Source organism: Lemur catta, chromosome X, assembly GCF_020740605.2.
Source record: "Lemur catta isolate mLemCat1 chromosome X, mLemCat1.pri, whole genome shotgun sequence".
NCBI lineage: Eukaryota > Metazoa > Chordata > Mammalia > Primates > Lemuridae > Lemur > Lemur catta.
This window is the reverse complement of record NC_059155.1, coordinates 62,680,839-62,695,126: the sequence shown is the minus strand read 5'-3', so window position 1 is coordinate 62,695,126 and position 14,288 is coordinate 62,680,839. Positions and strand designations below refer to the sequence as shown.

The following is a 14,288-nucleotide window of genomic DNA, read 5'->3' as shown; positions in this document are numbered from 1 at the left end:
AACTATTTGCATCACCAGATCATTATGTATAAGCACTTCTAAGGTATGGGGGGAATTAGCACTTCATAGCTACAAGCATGAGATGCCACTTTCTACAATCATCTTTATTTCTTTCAACTGATGGAAACTTCCATCTCACTTAAGGATTTTAGAGCAAACAGGATCAGGAACATTTCTTTTGGCCCATATCCTTTTGTATCTTTTTCTCTCTCCTGACACTCTCTTATTAGCCTAGAATTCTTATTTTTCAAAAAAAGGAGACTAGGTTAAATTTTTATCCCTTTGAAATGTATCTCACTGGACTCCTTATAAATCACTTACTTAGCTAAAGTGAATTTGCACTTATTTTTAAATTTCTAAGTCCCTAAGGGGTCCCATATTCTTTAGGTTATTTTAGTTAGAATTTTATATTTTAACATTGCCTAGAGTTGGAATTTTGGATGGCTTAAAAGCATTTTCAATTTTTTAAATAGTGGCCTGTGAGGTATACTTAGCCTTTTGAAAGAGATATGCTTTTCAGAAAAATGCCCTACAATTTTCATATTCCTATAGACTTACATACTTTCAGAGCAGCTTTCTAATAAAATTCAAATTAACAAGGGTTTCAAAAACTTTCATTTTCATGGTCTCCCCATGATACTCTGCCATTTAAATTTACAGAGGAGCTTAGCTTGATATTTACAGAAACTTGTGAATCCTGACAACCTTGCTTTATTTATTTATTTATTTGAAGTTGATTTTTACATGCTAGGTTTTACTAAGCAGCATATAAGAAAAGGATTAAGTTTTTAAAAAGATTTAGACTCAAATACAATTATGTCATTTCTGTCTTCATATATGTGATAACTTTAAGACAGGGTTTCTCCACGTCTGCATTATTGACATTTTAGGCTAGATAATTCTTTGTTGTGGGGGGTTTCCTGTGCATAGTAGGATGTTTAGCAGCATCCCTGGTCTCCTCTAGCCTCCTCTAGCCTCTACCACCTAGATGCCCCAGAGCACCCCTGCCTCACCTCTCCCTGGCCCCACAACTTCTGACAACCAAAAACTATCTCCAGACATAGCCAAATGACCCTTGTAGGGGCTGGGGGAAGGAGTGGGGAGAGGCAAAATGGCCCTAGTTGAGAACTGCTGCTCTACAAGGCATACCACACTTTGTGCATCAAAACTAAAGATTCTATTATAATAAGCCTCAATCTTTATTTTTACAAAAGAGACATATAGCAAGTGGAACCAAAACTTTATGGCAGTGAAAACACATTCTAAAATATCAAATTGAAACTGTAATTATAAATTGGTCAGTTTCTGTGCAGTGAGGTCTGATTTTAACTGAACCTCAGCTACTTTCAAAGTTATTTCCCTGTAAAGGGCACCACTCACTTTTAGGTTTGTTTCCAATGCTTTCTCCTTTTCTCTCTGAAGTTCTTTTCTGTACCAATGAATTTCTTCCTCTCTGTCTGATAAAGCAGCTACGACACTATTCTTTCCTTTGCTTGCTTCACACCTCTGCACAAAGTTGCTTTCAACTTTAGATAAACCAGAAGAAAGAGAACCAAGTGTAACCAATTCCTTCTCCAAAGACATTGCCATATGATTAATTAGGAAATCTTCACTTCCTAATTTTAGATTTCTCAAAATACAGTTTACAGGGAGAACTGTGATGAGACTATGAAGGCACTGGAACAAAACTGTTTGATTCCTGAAATAAAAAACCAAACATAATATTACAAAAATCTGCACAGCACAAAGCAGTCATGTACAACATACTAATCAATTTTCATTTATAAACACTAATGATGAATAGAACCAATAATGCATGTGATCATTGATAAAATTCAGACTGTAGCAATCAAATATATGTATCCTATACCAAGTCAGTTAATATTAATCAGATTCTTTTCAATTAAATTTTTTTGCTGAATAATAATCAGTATAATATTTTTAAAAATTTCACTGTGGAGAAGTAAATGGAAATCCCAAAGTAATTACTAGATCCTACAAGAAGCTAAAAAAATATAAAATTAAAACAGAGATCTTCAGTTTCTAAAGGAGGCCAATCTGTCCAGTCGCACTACACCAAGCCATGGCTCTGACCTATTCCTCAACAGCACAGAATTCTATGTGGGGATCGCTGTTGGTCCACACATTCATCACACTCATACATACTAACTTCTCTAGACCAATTCCAATTTGATGTACATTACCTTGAATAAATTATTAAAATCCCTTCAAATGGTGTTCTTTGTTTCCATTTAAAGAGTGTCCCATAGAAACTTCCTGGCCTTTTACAAAAGCATATTTCTGGAAATTCTTTGATGACTTCACATTTCATGTGTTCTAAGAGCCATGCCTTCATTGAACCCAGGGCATATCTACATGACGTGATTTGAAAACAAGATTTGTGGAATGCTGCGAGAAGTACAAAAAGATCTTCCATGTGTTCTACAAAAAAAAAAAAAATGTCACAAGCTCTATCATATCATTAAACTCTGTTACCAGATAAAAAGAGTTCTTAAATTTTTCTAATTCAATTAAATATATGATTAAAAAGTATCAACCAAAATTACCTATAGGTTTCTTCTTTGGAAATGTCAGTATGTATTTCCCACTTGAAAGATCTTCTAGACTTAAAAAAAGTCTGCCACACAGAATATAACGAACTTCAGGATAGTTACCAGTTTCTCTCTCCCTAATTTGTAGCAGCACAAAGCAACAAAATTTACTGAATACTAAAAGTGGTGAAAGAGTTGTTACAGCAGTAATCATCTGTACACATTCTTTCTTAGATGGTTGTTCACAAACAAAGCTTTCCTTTTCCTCACTATCAAGGGTCAGCTTGATCTTTTTTGCCTCTAATCCTATTTCATGCGGCATCAAGTGTGGTGCTGGGAGAGAATCCATACTCAACTTAATCACCCTATTTTGACACTTAATGAGCGGAAAACTGGAGCCAGGGGCTTGATCCATTATCAATGATAAAGTCACATCATTCAGGGACCTGTAAAAAACCCAGAGTTTGGTTTAGTCTAAAAGCTCATTCTTTAAAATCAGATAGATGATTAAATGCCATAGAAACAACAATAAAAAATTTGTATTCTCTCCTTTCCTAGAAAACATCATTTCAAATGTAAAATGTATCAGAGTTAAGAGTGAAAACCAAACACATTTTTAAAGGTCCTATGATAGCACTTCTCTTACAAAAGGCAAGCAAAAATATTGTAAATATGCTGGACTTTAGAAAAATATTTTTAAGATAAAGGAATGGTATTCATAAAATAATGCCTGGATTTTATTTTTGAGGTAGGTTTTTCTCCCTGTTCTTTTTAAATAAGAAAAAAACTACTCATTATTTCTTAAGAGTGTATTTTGGTAATGATTTAGAATGCAAACACCTCTAAACCAGAAATTGCATTTTATGTTCCCCTAAAGGACTTGAGTTAAATCTGCTTTTTCATACAGAATATTGTTTATCCTTCAGCAACTCTTTTCAGATTTACATTTCTAACAATTAACAAATATGATACAGGCTTATTTTAGCATATTCCAACATTACCAAAGTTGATAAAAACAGGTGAGAATGACCAGAGAGGATTTTAATGCAGGAATTTAATACAAGAAATTCCTTTAATATAGGAATTTCACTGTATATATAGTGGGTTATAATAAGGATTAAAAAAGAGCTTAAAAATCTTAATTTGTAATAATCATATTATTAGTATACTATTCTATGAATACTGCATATATATTGTGGAATGAAGCAAATGAGTAATTATATTTGTACAACTGAGAATTGGGATTTTCAGTGAGGGAGAAAGGATACAGATGCAAGATTGGTAATAATAAGTAAAAACCTTAAAAGTCTTTGGTCTTAATTGGAAGTATCAGCATGGACTTATGCTGTACTTTATCTCAATATAAACAAAACCACAACTAACCAATCTAACAAAAAATATATCTCCTACTTCTGTCTGCTAAAAAAGGCCTAGAACAATAACCCACTCAGGAGCAATGAGCACCTTTTGTGCACAAACTCTGATTTTAAATTATGAAGTATATTTGAGGGTCTAACTAAATAATTGATGAGAAGTTTCTCTTTATAGAAGTATTTTAGCCAGTAAATCAGGAAGCAATAATAGAATTAGAATATCATCATGTTGCAAATCCTCATTAAACAATGGGACCAAGCAATAATCAATAGCTGCTAATATCACAAAATTTTTGAAAATGATCAGACTTTATAAGCCTTATAACGGAAGAAAGCAACTATTAAGCATTCTGTTAACAAAACTTCACGCATTAATCTGATCCAGTTTCTAGATCTAACTATCAATTTAGAGGAAATACAGGAGACAGAGAAACATGTCAAGCAATACCACAGGATGAAATCAGCAAAATCTAGTCCATAGTACTTCATAGGATAAACTGCCTGATTTCCTCAAAATATACAAGAAAAAAGAAGACACACAAAAAATCCCTACAGATTACAAGGGACTTAGATATATCAGTCAAGTCCAATTTATTGGGCTCATGATTTGAAAAAAATATTTTAAAATAAAGACAAGTGGAAAATTTTAACATTTACTGGGGGAGTTACTGTTAATTTTGGGGGGTGATTATATTTTTGAAGTTCTTACTTTTTAGATACATACACTGGAATAGTTACAGATGAAATAATATGATACCTTTGAAATAATATGATACCTTTGAGTGCTTCAAAATAATATGGGGGCTGGGGGTCAGGAATGCATGGAGGTATAGGTGAAACAAGATTAGCAATGAGCTGATAATTACTAGAGCAGGGTGATGGGCAGATAGGATCACCATACTACTCTCTTTGTATGTTTGAAATTTTCTATATATAAAAACATTTTTTAAAGCAATTCTGTTTGGTATATTAAGGAAATAAGACGGAAAATATATGAGACAATAAAAAATGACCAGGCAGTTCTGAAAAAGAATAGAACTTAACATAAATGCAAACAATAATAATAATTAGAAACCCATGACTGGATTAAATAGCTGAATAGAGAGAACTGAAGATAAAATTAGTGAACAGAATATAGATCAGAAGAAATTATAGAGGATTTAGCACAGAGAGATGAAAAAACGAGAGAGGTCAAGTGACATGGAGCATAGAATGCGGTCTAACAGAGGACTCACTGGAGTTTCATAAGAAGATAAATACCAGAGAAAATGAGGAAGCATAAATATTTGAAGAAATAATATTTAGGAATTTTTTGAAGTGCCAGAAAAAAAAACAATTTTCAGAGCCAGGAAGCTCAATAACCTAAAGGAGAATAAGAAATTTGCTTCTAATTATGTCATGGTGAAATAGTTAGAAAAAGAATAACAGAATAAACCTAAGGAAAGTAAAAGAAAACAGTTTTAAAAATCAGAAATTAATAAACAGGAAACATACAACTAAAGATCACCAAAAAATTTAATTATTTGAAAAGACTAATAAAATCGATGTATCTCTGGCAGATTAATCAAGGAAAAAAGAGACAAAAATAAGATTTGAAATAAAAAGACACTGATAATTACTAACAATATAGTTGATAAATACCCAAGAGGATCTTAGAAACACCTTATGCTAATAAATGTGATAATTAATAGAAAAATAAGCAAAATGCATTTAAGAATAAATTATAATGTGAATAAATCTATAATTATTAAAAATTGAATCAGTAGTTAAAAATCATCTCACAAAGAAAATACCAGATTTCTACTGCTTTCCAGGTGAGTACAAATGAATAACAAAGAATAGATAATTCCAAATTTATACAAACTGCTCCAGAGAACAGAAAAAAAGGAAATACTCAACTCACTTATAAACTGGTATGTCCTAGCTACTAAAACCAGGCAAGTGTCATTCAAGAAAATTTCAAGCCAATTTCACTCATAAACATATATGCAAATATTCTTGACCAAATGTTAAAGCAAATCCAGCAGTGTATCAAAATGATATAATGAACTTGATTATCTCAGGAATAAAACACTGGTTTTACAATTAATTTTTGAAAATTAATAGAAAATACCATATTAAGAAAAGAAAAACCCAGGTGATCAACCAGCTCAAAGAGCTTAGAAATTCACTGAAACAATAGAATAAATACATATCTCAAATCTACTAGATGAGTAGTCTGGATTCCTTACTCTATTAAGCTGCTCAAATACACTGCCATTGTCTCTCTATTACAAGGCACTAACTCATTTCTTCCTCTCTGCTTGCATATTTGTGGTTCAAATATAGTTATTGCAATGCCTGTGTTTAGCCTGTTTTGACTAAAAAAAGCTCTTTGTTAGGCTGCAGACAGCATACACATTACTTCCCTATCCATGATTTCAATAGCTCCAAAGAGAAAATCCTCTCAGAGGGAGACACCTTTGTTAATTGACTAAGTTTTTACCTATCCACTTTGGTCAATAGTCTCTAAATGTTCCCAGTACTTCTAGAAGTTTTGATTAGAAAGTTCTGTGTGTTATTATTGCCACCCTGAAACTACAGCATCTTGATTTTATAAACCTTATTCTCTTCATATTATTAACTCAACACGTTAGTGTAAAACATACTTCTAGAGCTCTACTGGCCGAGAGAGTAGCCACAAGGTACATGTAACTACAGAGCACTAAAATGCAGCTAGTTTGAACTGTGATGTGTTATACATGTAAAATATACACCAAATTTTAAAAACTTAGTATGAAAACATAAATGTTAAATATCTCATTAATAATTTTTATATTGATTGCATGTTAAAATGTTTTGAATATGTTGGATTAAATAAAACATATTAAAATTAATTTCCCCTGCTTCTATTTAAATCTTTTAATATGACTACTAGAACATGTAAAATTGCATGTGTGGCTTCCATTAATTTCTATTGGACAGCGCTGTTCTGGAGCATCAAGATAGTGTTATCATGTTAGAATTTACTTACAGCTTCAAAGAAGATGTGGTTTTCACTCCAACAACCAAACTATCATCCATTACACGATACCATATCTTCTCTACCAGCTGTTTTGAATCTTGAAAATTGTCTGGTAACTTTTCATCAAAGATATGGACAGAATTTTCTTCTTCACTCCAAAGTGGAACGAGACATTCCTTACAAAAATATGTTTAATTAACTGATTACAAAAAAAAGTACCAAATATAGAAAAACTAAAAAAAAAAAAAATCAGCTTGTGGCCATGCCTTGTGGCCTAAACATTTTAAAATAAATTATACTATATTATGGACTATGTATAATTTACTAAAATAAAATTTATAAAACACATAGAATTAACTATTTACTCAGATCAAGAAGCATGGTATGACTGGAAACAAGATGGGTATCCAACATAGAGCCAGCAAGAAAGTAAACCTGGAGTCCATTTTGAAAAAAGATCTGACAGTATGTACCCCGGCTATACTGAAAACAATCCAATTCGTATTTTATCAGTGACTTGCACTAAGCCTATAACTGTACACTTTTGTATGAATAAAATTGATAAAGCTATCTTTGGACTGCTTATATTAGGTTATAAGTATGGAGTGTCTGATTTCCTTAAGTACTAAGTTTGATAGTTGATATCTCTGACATTTCACCTTTACACTTTTTTTTTAATTGTGAAGGTACATCCTCATTCTTTCAAATGCACATTTTGGCTTGTAATTATCTTTTGATTTTTTTTTAGATTTTTGTGAAACCATGGATAAGTCAAAAATTCGTGTTAGTTTTTAATGAGCTCCATCGTGGAACCAACGCAGCACCAACAACTCAAAATATCAATGAAGTATTTGTGAAGGATGTGGCTAATGAATGCACAGTACGTCAATGGTTTGAGAAGTTCCATTCTGGTGATTTTAATCTTGAAAATGAGGCATGTGGGTGACCTGAGGTGGATAATGATGAGCTGAAAGCTGTAGTGGAAGTGAATCCATCTCAACGTACTCGTGAATGCGCAGCAAGGTTTGATGTTACTATTCCAACAATACTGGACCATTTGAAACAGATCAGTAAGGTAAAGAAGTTGGATAGATGGGTTCTGCGTGAATTAAACGAGCATCAGAAGAGAAATCGTCTCAAAGCTTGCCTTTCTTTGCTGTCACGACATAAAGGTGAACCATTTCTATACTGTATTGTTATGTGTGATGAAAAATAGATTCTTTTTCACAATCACAAGCGTTCAGCACAATGGCTAGATAAAGATGAAGTGCCAAAACACAGTCCAAAACCAAATATTCATCAAAAAACACTAATGGTGTCCATTTGGTGGTCCAGCGCTGGTATTATCCACTGCAGCTTCATGAAACCTGGTCAATCGATTACAGCAGATGTCTACTGCAACCAGTTGGATGAAATGATGAGGATGCTTGTGATTAAAGCAGCCGAGATTGGTCAATAGAGACAGGTCAATCCTCTTGCAAGACAACGCTCAACCACATGTTGCACAAACAATGCCGCTCAAACTACAGAAGCTGGACTTGGAAAGTCTCTGTCATCCACTGTATTCACCAGACCTTGCACCAACTGACCACCACTTCTTCCAGGCTTTGGACCATTTCTTGCAAGGAAAAATATTCAATGCTCAACAAGCTGTGGAAAACACCTTTCGTGATTTCATTGCCACTCACTCTCTAGGCCTCTTCACTGCTGGCATAAGCAAGCTACCCTTAACATGGAAAAACTGTGTCAATACTTTAGGCACAAACTTTGATTAATTGTACTGCTTCTTGTTTGAGATATAGTAAACTAAACTGTTGATTCAAAATCGGACATTTCATATTTAATGAACTAATAGCTTATGTTAAAATTTTATGCTTAAAGTCCAGGCCATACTCACTCATTTCCACACACATACGGATTTATAATATCATTAGAAATTGTAGTAGTAGTAGCAATAACAACATACAACACTTATTGAGTGCTTACTTTACACCAGGCACTGTTCTAAATGCCATTCATGTATCAATTCATTTAACCCTCACAATAACTTTAGTATTCTAGGTCAGTAGTATTATTATCTACATTTTACAGATAAGGAAAATGAGGCACAGGGAAGTTAAGTAACTTGTCCAAGGTCACACAGCTAACAAGTAGCAGCACTGGAATTTGAACTGAAGCAGGTTGGTTTCAGAGCCCATGCTCTGCTTTAATCATTACTCTATACTGACTCTCTATGTGATAATTACTGAAAAAAGATATGGGCACTCAGACAATAGTGGACTAAACATTTTCCTAGGAATCTGACACTTTTAGCTGAGTTTTGAGGCAGGCTATTCATCTGAAACCTGAGGAAATTTTCACTGCCTGCCAGGCTTGCTTTTAAAATTAACAAAGTAAAGGTCCAAAAATGGGGTGTTGCACATAGTGGTTTCAATAAGTTAATTTCTAAACATTTCTTCCCCTAATACTGGCAAAACTGTTGAGGGGAGGTGGGAAAGGGAAAAGGGGAGACTTAATTTTAACAATGACTTTCGTGAGGTTTCCCAGAAAATTAGAACAATAATATAGAAATACAACATGTGTTTTTGTTGTGTTGTTTACATTAACAGGACCATATTTTGGACCAAAACCCTCATATGGCTGAGACTGAAATATAGACACAAGGCATAGACCATGACAGAAATGGTCAATCCAGAAGGAAGTCAGAGCTAGGTACTTAAAGTGACTTAAGGGAATAAAATGCAACATTAAGTTTCTCTACGTCCAGCTTTTCTTGATTTATTTGCCATTTAACTATGCTGTATCTTTCTCTGTATGGAATCAATGTGCATAAATACTATTTTTTTATGAAGTCTGAGCAGTTTTTGCTAATTTTCTACATTACTGTACTGGCATAAGTAACTGCAAGGTATCTGAGGAAGTTCTTACGGTCAACCACAAGGAAAAATAGAGTAAAACTATAAAAAACAGATAGGACCAAATAAAATAGCAATTTAGGGACATTTACTAGAGTAAAAAATATCTATCCTTAGAAATGAACAATGCAATAGATTAAAAGAACAATTATAATACTAATGATAAAATTATATCAGCACCAATACAAAGTTAAATCATGCTCAGTATATTCTATAAGAAGTTCAGAAATATATAATTTACTTGGATTTTTGATCCAAACCACACAGTCTCTTTTTTAAACAAAAGGACTTGTTCCCCAAGGTTCCTGATAACTAAGATTTTAATATTCTACAGAATTATATGCAAATTGGTAAAATACTGGCTCCTTAATATTTTTCAATGTCATAAAAGTCCACCATTATAATCCCTGCCACTCTTCTTGATCCACTGAGCAGCATTTTCTAATATATTCCAATATTCCTATTTAAATAACTCTGTAATAGCTTGCAGATTTTCAATTCATAAAATGATAAAATGGTCACATGATTAATTTTACCTGTTTTGCACTTGATGTATTATCACCTTTCCCTTGAACCAAGTTTATTAAAGCTTTGCAAGATTTTGAAACAATTTTTTCCTTAAGCAAGAGATGTTTTCGTAATTCCCGAACAGAAGCCAAACCAACCTATAAGGTAGAAAGTAAAATGGTTGCCAGAGACACAATTTCAAATGAAACCGGACATGCTATTAATTCAGGAAGTACTTTCTCCAAATGAGCTCATCAATTCACTTTTTCTATAGTAGAGAATACTTCTCAGAGCAAAACTTTTATTTATAGATTTTAATTCTCTAAGTACAAAAAATGTAATTTTTCTCTTTCAAAGGAAAACATAGCAAATAACTGCAATATGGAGTTTATGTATCAAACTGAGAGAATGCCAATGCATTAGCATCTGTTTCACTACTGAGTTATTAAGTAACTAGAAAACAATATGAATGAAAATCAAGGCTTACCAACACTCCCACCCCCACAAAAAAGCTGTTTCTTGTTGTTGAAGTAATTTCTGCTTTAAGAACAAAGCATCCACATGAGCAGAGATATCATAAGGAATAAAAAAGACCACATTTAATTTGATACTGTCTGAAATCCTCTGTTCATATAATCTTTATAGTAAAATCTTAAAAGACAACACATAATAGCTCCTAAACTGTCACAAATTTATTTTTGTGCTAATAAACTCAGTTCTAAGGTTGACTCCACTGAAAAAACACCCTGAAAACTACTGAAAAAAATAATGATTTCGCTCTGAACTGGGCACAGAGCAATTCCCTCCTTTTATTACATCAGATGAATACATTTCAGCACTAAAGATGAAACATTCATACAATATACTTTGCTACTGAAAATTTAAAGAGTTGTGTCATTGAAATGATAGAAGTTGTTTCATTTCAGATGGATATCTGAGGCAGTTTAAGTATTAATCTGGCTTTTAATATTAATAAAACATGTTTTTCTAGATTTAAAAAACAAAATTCATTCCATTTTTGGATTCATTTTTTTAAACTAAATTTCAAGGCAGGTAAATTGTTTTTGTTTTTCTTTTTAATCAATGAATAGAAGTTGGAGAGTAAAGACTGAATTATTTCTGTATCTTATCTCGTTGCACAAAGTATGTAAAGTGTCTACCTAATATTTTAAAACTTATGTTGACCTAGTTCTGCAGGCTCCACATTATTCATACTCCATCACTCATTTTCTCAGTAATTTGTAACTTGGTGGGGAGGGAGATGTACCCATCAGAGGTATATAGCCACATCTGAGTTGCTAGAGGTGTAAGGCAGGGAAGAAAGGACCATGCGGGCAGACTGAAATGCATCCTCAAAAATTATCAGTGTTCTCTCTTCCCTCCTCTCTTCGACACACCCCCCACTCCAGGACCAAACAGTGAATCAACAGACTAGTTAAATAATCTATGTTGTGAAGTTTTGTTATAAAACTATGAAAATAAGCACATAAGAAATTTAAACAACATAAAAGTATACCTCATCTCTCTTCCTAGACACTCAATTCCATTTGTACAGCCCATAGATTATTTATCTTTCCAGAGCTTTTCCATGTACATGTTAAGAAAGCTTTCTTTCTCTTCCACACAAAATCCCACCCAAAACCAAATACAGGAGCATACTGTACTGCATGACACTGAATCTTGCTTCTTTGTTCTTTATTTTGATCTCTATCTTATATGCAGAAGAGCACACAATACAAAAAACATTTTACAGACTGGTAGTGAAGTCAACACCTATGTAACTCCACCCACTCCAAAAAGTACCACTACAGGAGCTGCCTGGGGGCCCTATACAATCACTAATCTCCCTTTTTCCACTGGAGGCAATACTACCCTGGCCTTTTGAGATAACTTCCTTGTTTGTCTTCATAATTTTATCACCTTTGTATGAATTCCTAAGGAATATTCTTAGTTTTTTGTTTTGTTTCTGAACCTTTTACAAATGGAATCATTCTGTATATATTGAGATTTAGAGTTGCCTGTGTTGTCACTAGTAGCTGTAATTTGTTCTTTCCATTGCATTACAGTATTACATTGTATAACTGCCACAATTTACTTCTCTGTTCTCCCACTGATGTGCATCTGTGTTATGCCCAGTTGTGGAGTATTACAAACAATGCTGCTCTGAACATTCGTGTACCTGTGCAGAAGTTTCTCTAAGGTCCTGGTCTCCCCATTTCCCCTCCAACAATTGATTGGAAAACAAATTTCACGGGAGAAAGAACAGTGAAATAGACTCTAGTTCTAGCTCTGCAAGTCACTTAACCTTTCTGGCTCTCCATTTGTTTCCTCATGTATAAAATGGGGGGAAGGTAGCCTTGTTCATCTATAAAAGGCCTTTCAGCACATAGAACTTTATTATTCACATTGAAAGTTACTGTTAATATGTGGATACCTGAAACAAAATGGACTCTCAACTATCTCCTATCCCCACCTCCATTCATCCCTGCCTTCCCTTTATGTTGTTTAAAACCTTTCAGATTTTCCTTATCTCTGAGCTACATTCTGGATAATTTTTCTATTTAATAATATATTCTGGTTCACTAATTGCTCTGCATCTCTTTCATCTCTTTGGGTTAACTGGTAAACTCATTTGTTGATTGTTTTTATTTCAATGTGTTTTTAGTTGACATAAATGCTATTTGGGTATTTTCTGTGAATAATTACTCATGATGCCTTGTTTCTTTATGTACTTAGTTATTCTGTGGGCAGCTCATCTTCTTTCAAAAGTTACTTGTGAGATTTATATGAAGCTTAGGTAAATGCATTCCAAGAGAGGATTTTAACTTTTCTTTTGCCAGGTACCTGGCCACTACCATTTTAGGTTCCATACACACGCTCTTAGAGCAAAAGTAGCAGCAGTGCTCCACTTATCTCCCTGGGTTCCAGCCTTGAAAGTTGACTTGATAATTTATTCTTATATTGTCAGATTTTTGAAAAATTTAAAAAAGTTTTTTAAAAATAATTCACCTATCAAGTTTTTAATTAAAAAAGTTGATTCTTCTTCATAAATTAAACTATTTTTGCATCATTTCTAAATCAGTATAAAGATACATCTTATTATTTTTGACAGCTACATAGGATTCCATGGTTCAGGTAAATCACGATTTATTTACCATGCTCCTAATGATGAATATTTAGATTTGGACAAATATTGTTGTTTATAAATACTACATAAACATTCTTATAAAATCAACTTCATCCTTAGAACAAATTTCTAGAAGTAAAATTGTAAGAATAAAAAGATGTGCAATTCATATTTTGATAGCTATAATAAATTTCCCTATGAGAAGGTTGGGCCACTTCACATTCCTAACAATACCATATGAGAATGCACATTTAAATTAAGAAAATCAATCCTTTGTCATGTGTTACAATTTCTTTTTCCACAATTTGTCTATTTATTTTACTTTGTTCAAGTTACAAAAGTTTTTAATTCATCAATTTCTTCCTTTATAGTTCTACATCTGTGATGATGCTTTATCTATTATTCACATTAATATCTGTGTTCAATATGCATTTATTAAAGTCAACTCACTTTAATAATCGGAATAGTTGCAAAATAATTTTAAAAGGGCCTACAAAGTATAAATATTTACTATTTAGCCTTTTCCAGAAAAAGTTGTCTGACCCCAGGTATAGAAGAAAAAGTTAATTGACATGACAAGTAAACAGACAAATCCAAAAGGAGGGACGACTGGCCTAACCTCCTCATTAGTATCATTTAAAACAGAGGGCAGAGGGCATTACTCTATTAATAGATATAAAGGCCAACAAGACATATAAGCAAATGTGAGTGTAAGCTTTGATTAAGCCCTGAAAAAAACATTTCTTTTGTCTTTTTTGTTATTTATTTATTTATTTCTGAGACAGAGTCTCACTCTGTTGCCCAGGCTAG

At 33.1% G+C, this 14,288-nt stretch overlaps 1 protein-coding gene across 1 annotated transcript in view; it reads right to left on the bottom strand.

The window, feature by feature from the left end:
* Window positions 1–767: 767 nt before the first annotated feature.
* The window catches only part of FANCB (FA complementation group B), a 28,269-nt gene continuing 14,748 nt past the window's right edge, over window positions 768–14,288 (bottom strand). The window contains exons 5-9 of the mRNA XM_045537707.1: window positions 10,381–10,509; window positions 6,939–7,105; window positions 2,568–2,998; window positions 2,205–2,442; window positions 768–1,699 (exon numbers count right to left, since the gene is read on the bottom strand). Coding sequence (XP_045393663.1) covers window positions 1,288–1,699; window positions 2,205–2,442; window positions 2,568–2,998; window positions 6,939–7,105; window positions 10,381–10,509 — 1,377 coding nt within the window. The 3' untranslated portion in view covers window positions 768–1,287. The remainder of the gene's footprint in view (window positions 1,700–2,204; window positions 2,443–2,567; window positions 2,999–6,938; window positions 7,106–10,380; window positions 10,510–14,288) is intronic.